The sequence below is a fragment of the Notothenia coriiceps genome, unplaced genomic scaffold (genome assembly GCF_000735185.1).
Source record: "Notothenia coriiceps isolate Sejong01 unplaced genomic scaffold, NC01 NC01_scaffold00037246, whole genome shotgun sequence".
Classification (NCBI taxonomy): Eukaryota; Metazoa; Chordata; class Actinopteri; order Perciformes; family Nototheniidae; genus Notothenia; species Notothenia coriiceps.
The window spans coordinates 26,034,883-26,040,925 of NW_011369947.1; the positions used below are offsets into that span (position 1 = coordinate 26,034,883).

A 6,043-nucleotide genomic window follows, 5' to 3' on the forward strand; every position below is an offset into this window, starting at 1 on the left:
TTCCCTTATGTATCGTTCCGTTGGTACTAGAATTAAACGTTTGACCAATAAAACTCATTTTGACAAAACTGTTCATCAATTTAATCACTTATTTGTATATGAATTAGGCAATCGAACAACATGACGGTGTATTCATTCATAGAGGAAAAGAAATAAGGAAACTATGATGCACAATACGCGGAGGGATATCACACATCTTTGCTAGGCGCCGCAAACCCTCTACAGCAGTGTGAGCGCGGCGGATACCGAGCGACGGTTTCCTGTCTGTGGCGCTGGGTGAGTGCAACATTTTCGCTTTTTCGTGTGAAATGTGACCAAATAGTAGTTGTTTTCCATAGCCTACTGTGAACGGATAACTTTTAAACCAGGTTTTGTCTGAGAAAATTTGCTTTCTCCCTCTGCTTTGAGTTTATTCCCTCCTTTAAGTTTGAGAGCAACGGGCGCTTTCTTTCTTTGGGAAAGCTAGCTTGTTAGCTCGCGGTTGCTAGCGTGTTCTGCAGATTAATATTACATTTGCATGTGTTGGCTTCATTGAGTGGATGCATTAAGGTGTTACGCCTCTTAATAATAGAGTAGTTTCTACTTTGCACCTTGAAACGGTTTTCAATTCACAAATACTATCGGGGATACAAAAGTCGTGCTAACTGATGCTTGTGATGATGTCATCAATGTGCGCCCGTTAAGAGGCATGTTTGTGGATTTGTTACATGATTTGTTTTGCTTGTCAAACTCTTTATATATACAGTCTATAGTCAAACTCTGACATTTTCCCGACACAAATGAGATTTTTGCCGCCATTTTCAGCATAAATCATGTTTAGATTGAGTTTAAGTCAACTTTATTGGCAACTTCTGTGTGTGTGTGTGTGGGTGTTACAAACAGGGATCGAAATGTCGTATCTCATCGTCCAAAATAATAAAAACACATACATATAGATACTCACCTGAACACCCACTTTAACATTTTAAGAGTATGTATGCATCTATATAGAAAACATACATACTCATACATAAAGGTACATATCTATATGTATTTAACTTGGTGAGATTGTATATTGTCGTGTACATTCAATTTTATTCAATATTTTCGTTATATTGTGTATTATTTAGATACTCTATTGTCCTTTCTATTGTGAATTTGCTGCTTTTTATTACATATATACTTGCCCTATGTTCCTTTTATTGTATTATATTTGTATCTTATTGCATCTTATACATATTTTTAACTTGTGTAATGCTTCGGAATACACCACGGCACTGCTGTGACAATAATTTCCCAGTTTAGGATAAATAAAGTATCTATATATACACACAGACACACACATTAATCAAGTTTCAAGGCTTTTATCGTCATATGTACAGCTACAGTGTAGATATGACAATGACATTCTTAGGTCACAGGCTCCTCCAACAGAGCAACACAATAAAACAGATAATAGTGCAAGTAAATCAGAATATAGTAGAAACAGTGCAGAATAGTCTATATGCAGGGTGTCCGCGGGGTCTTAAAAAGTATTAAAAGTTGATAAATCAATTTAGCGAAAATGAAGGCTATTAAAAAGTAATAAACAGCATTTTCCAAGGTATTACATTTTGTAGCTTGTTTTCAATAAGTATATAAATGGTCCAAAGAGGTTGTATTCTACAGTCTGCCTGAATGTAATCATTGCGTAGGTGTGTAGTGTGATTCTGTGTAGTTTATTTATGGCATCCCGTTGGATTTGACGTCATCTGAACAGGACATCTCACGCTCACTGCTTGATAGCGCGCGAAGTTCCGTTTATGCCGGTTGTTAAACAACATCGTTATGGAGAAATGCAAGTCTGCGTCCAAATGGTTGGAAGATGAGGAGGAAGGACAATCAATACTGTATATAGTCAATGTGAGGTAAATGTAACCGGTTAGAACTCCAAGTGGCGATGAGGTCTTAAATGTATGGAAAGGGTCTTAAAAAAGGTCTTAAAAGGAATTACATTGGACTTCAGGATTCCTGCATATACCCTGTTATACAGTAATTGGAATATTGATATATATATAAGTTGCAACCAGGTGAATGTTATGGATGTTCTTTCAAAAGTTCAGGTGTTATGGCCTGTGGGATGAAACTGGCCATAGAAATAAATCCAATTGAATAAAACGGCTCTCTTTTCCCCCACAGTGTACATGTTATCCCTCTGAGATCAGTGCAGACTGCTGTCTGCCCCCGCCCCCCCCGCTGCAGCCATGTCGGTCCCGTCGGCCACCATGGCCTTCGTGCCGGCCCCCAGCCCCACGGTGGTGGACCAGACCACCCTGATGAAGAAGTACCTGCAGTTTGTGGCAGCGCTCACAGACGCCAACACACGTGAGTTCATAGACCCTGAACTGTATTTGTGTACTTGATGTCTAAAATATTATTCATTTACTGACAACATCCATCTGTCTATAATCACATTTGATGCATAAGTGCATGTTTTTTTTTAATAATATAGCATTCAAAACGATGTGCTTTATCTGTAGTGATTTAAAGCCAGTTAAAGTTTTTTTTTTTTTTAGAACTTTTGTTAGTTAATAACTAATTTGCATTCATTAAAGCGTAACAACATTTTATTTTAGAATTGTAATAGTTACAGTTGGAGCTCATGTAAGGATGGATGCAGCTTTTCCATTAAAAACTAAAAAGTTCATATAGTATTTTTTTATATTTAAAGGAAAACATAATACAAATTTCTTATACATACTTAATTTAATGTACCTTTTTAATTATGTTGAAGTTGTTGAGGCTCTTGTGCTCAGCTGGGGCGATGTGATGAGAGCGATGTTCTTTAGTCCAGTCAAAGGTACCTGAATGTGAGAGCGCTTGTGTGGGTAAGTATGTGAATGTGAGTGTGACGTACCTTTTGAACAACATGGATGCTGTAAGCCAAACTGATAAGATCTGAGCGTCCCTGCTGAGCACAAGAAGACAGCCGTGAACATTTCAACTGCATCTTTTAGCAAGTTTGATTGATGCCGACATTTTGTCCTTCAACTTCCAGCCGATGAAACGAAGCTGAAGATGATGCAGGAGGTCAGCGAAAACTTTGAGGTAAGTTTGATGAATGTTTTGTCTCTTTTGTGTTGGGATGGATTTTAAGAAGTCTATTCAAGTGTAATTCTCTAAGGATGTGTTTGACCTTGGACAATACAGTAAGTGTTTCATGCCGCGGAAAAAGGCCTGCAGCAACAAAGAAAAGTATTTGATGACATCTTGCACATTGCCAACACCTGACTGCATGATGTAACATGTCCTGGACTTTTCATTTCAGAATGTGACATCGTCTCCTCAGTACTCCACCTTCTTGGAGCACATCATCCCCCGCTTCCTCACGTTTCTGCAGGATGGAGAGGTGCAATTCCTCCAAGAAAAACCTACACAGGTGAAGCTTCAGACAAGAGTTGGGGGCAGAAGTACTGATTTGGTTAAATGTCGAAACATCACTGTACGGATTGACTGCTGTGATTATAATGTCAAACACCCTCTGAGTTAATTTGATCATATTATTATGGTGTAATCTCACGCACATTTGGATGGTCTGCTTTAAAATATTATCCTTTTTTTTCAGCAATTGCGGAAACTGGTGCTGGAAATCATCCATCGAATTCCTACAAATGAACACCTGCGACCGCACACTAAAAACATCTTGTCTGTGATGTTCCGCTTCCTGGAGGTATGAGTCCTATTCATATACAGAACATTTTACATTGTGTTGCATCATTCATTCATTGTTATTATTCAATAGTTTTTACTGCTTATAGTTGATCTGCCACACTTCCTTAAAGCTAATCAGATTCCGACTCTCAGTAAAATGCACTTAAATTGGTGGAAAACGTATGTTAACTAGTACCCAACATTTTCCACCTACCAGTTAATGTTTAGGTAATACTTATTTTGAGCTTTTTCCAAACAATTACAACAGCCACGGTTCTTACGGTCACTAAAAACCAAGTCATGGAAATTCAAAATGCAAATTCCAGGCCCTGGAAAGTTATGGAAAACAATATTTTCCCCAAAGTTTGGGAAAAGTCAAGGAAATTGAGCTAAAGTTGCATCAAATATAATTTATATTTTATCTAATCGCCAAAATAGTAATAGTATAATGATAATACATACTGTATGGTATAATAATGAAACGTAAAATGGCATTTAACTGACGAGGTATTTTTTGCTGGTGAGTTTTACAATCACGCCCTCTATTCGACAGTGGCTTCAGTCTGTACGAGCTAGTAAGCCTACTATTCGATTTGTTTTAGATAGGCAGTAGAAACAACATGTTTCATATGCAGACCTTATTTTCCAGCTTACCATGTTAAAATAAAAATGTTTCAGTGATACCGCTGAGAAAGAGTAATTTTTTTGGTCATGGAAAACGAGGTAAAGGTCATGGAGAGAAGTCATTGAAAAGCAATGGTGAAAAAGTGTATGCACCCTGAACAGCTAGGGTTCATTGCTATGGCTCAAGTAAGGTAGATAAGAAAGTTGTCGACAATAATATTTGATGATTTCACTCTGATCTGTTGGAATAAGAAATGTTTTACAGTTATTCTAAAGATACAGGAGGTTTCATTTGGCTATCTCACACTCATGCTGTTTTCTTTTCACAGATTGAGAGTGAGGAGAATGTGCTGATATGCCTCCGCATCATCATTGAGCTGCACAAACAGTTCCGCCCTCCGATTTCCCAGGAGGTGAGAATCTCAGCTTTATTGCCACCCCAAAAAATACATAGCTGTCCTCAAATAGTGTCTCTGTTTTGTAATGTACTCAACTGGTGATTTGTTTATGGTATAAAGAAATTGTCAATATTTCTGTGATGCCAGAAAAGTCAATATCAATGATTGGTTTCCTCTCATTCATTATGAAAAGTAAGAGAGACATTGAACACTTTCTTGAAGCCTTTGATTCACACGTTTCCCATAATCCCCTCTTCCCAGATTCATCACTTTCTGGACTTTGTGAAGCAGATCTACAAAGAGCTTCCCAAAGTCGTTGTAAGTACACCCTTCTTTGCAGGTTTCAGTAAACAAGTGGAGGACTTTGTCTCTTCTCTCGCTTGCCACTTGTGTCCTTTTGTTTCCTTTAACCACTGTTTCTTTCTGCTCCTCTCAGACCAGGTACTTTGAGAACCCGCAGGTGATCGCAGAGAACACGGTCCCCTCCCCAGAAATGGTCGGGATGATCACGTCGGTGATGGTCAAGACGGCACCTGAGAGGGATGACAGCGAAACACGAACAGTAAGACGACCAGGAGTTTATATTTCCACTTGTTTGAATCCATACTGCTAAAGTACTGTCTCTAACCACAGGATGGTAGTACTGCACCAGCAGAAACAGAAACCCGTTAGTCCAACAGTTGGCACATCATTAACAAGATGAACCACAAAATTGCATTCTTACTAACCCTAAAATAGTAATAAAAAAGAAGTTGTACTGGTGTAACAACTATTTCTTTAATTGCACATGCACCTTTTGTCAGGTTTATATGATGCATTAACTGTTTTTGTTGTTTTCCTTCTAATAAATGTTGGACTACATGTTACGTAGGCTGTACTGAAAACATAATGTGGATCTAACTGGACGAGTATCGAAAATCTGTGACACATTGTTATGGAAAATGTACACAAACTGACAAGGATTCAACCTGATTTAGCCTTGTGCTCAGAAATAGTATAACCCTTCTTTAAAACTTGAATTTGTTTTCCTCTTTCTCACTGTGTACAATCGCATTCCTGTATTTATTTTAGAGTTTAGAAGCAAGTGGCATTTCGGTCTTTCCTCATTGTGTTTCTCTCCTTGTTTCTGCCTCCAGCACACCATCATCCCCCGGGGGTCTCTGTCCCTCAAAGTTCTGGCTGAGCTGCCGATCATCGTGGTGCTGATGTATCAGGTAATGCATTTCTTCGGTTGTAACCATGAAGTACAGTTGGGGTTCATGTAAAGATGAATGCAGCTTTTCCTTTAAAGGTCACCTATCATGCTATTTCTAGGCAATAGCATAGGTCTCAGATATATACAAATATATAAA

General features: G+C 38.4%; 1 protein-coding gene across 1 annotated transcript in view; it reads left to right on the forward strand.

Annotated features, from left to right (window-relative positions):
- Nucleotides 1-238: 238 nt before the first annotated feature.
- The window catches only part of trrap (transformation/transcription domain-associated protein), a 44,742-nt gene continuing 38,937 nt past the window's right edge, over nucleotides 239-6,043 (forward strand). Inside the window, exons 1-9 of the mRNA XM_010795742.1 lie at nucleotides 239-276; nucleotides 2,158-2,343; nucleotides 3,017-3,066; nucleotides 3,287-3,397; nucleotides 3,584-3,688; nucleotides 4,623-4,706; nucleotides 4,953-5,009; nucleotides 5,128-5,253; nucleotides 5,828-5,905. Coding sequence (XP_010794044.1) covers nucleotides 2,223-2,343; nucleotides 3,017-3,066; nucleotides 3,287-3,397; nucleotides 3,584-3,688; nucleotides 4,623-4,706; nucleotides 4,953-5,009; nucleotides 5,128-5,253; nucleotides 5,828-5,905 — 732 coding nt within the window. The 5' untranslated portion in view covers nucleotides 239-276; nucleotides 2,158-2,222. The remainder of the gene's footprint in view (nucleotides 277-2,157; nucleotides 2,344-3,016; nucleotides 3,067-3,286; nucleotides 3,398-3,583; nucleotides 3,689-4,622; nucleotides 4,707-4,952; nucleotides 5,010-5,127; nucleotides 5,254-5,827; nucleotides 5,906-6,043) is intronic.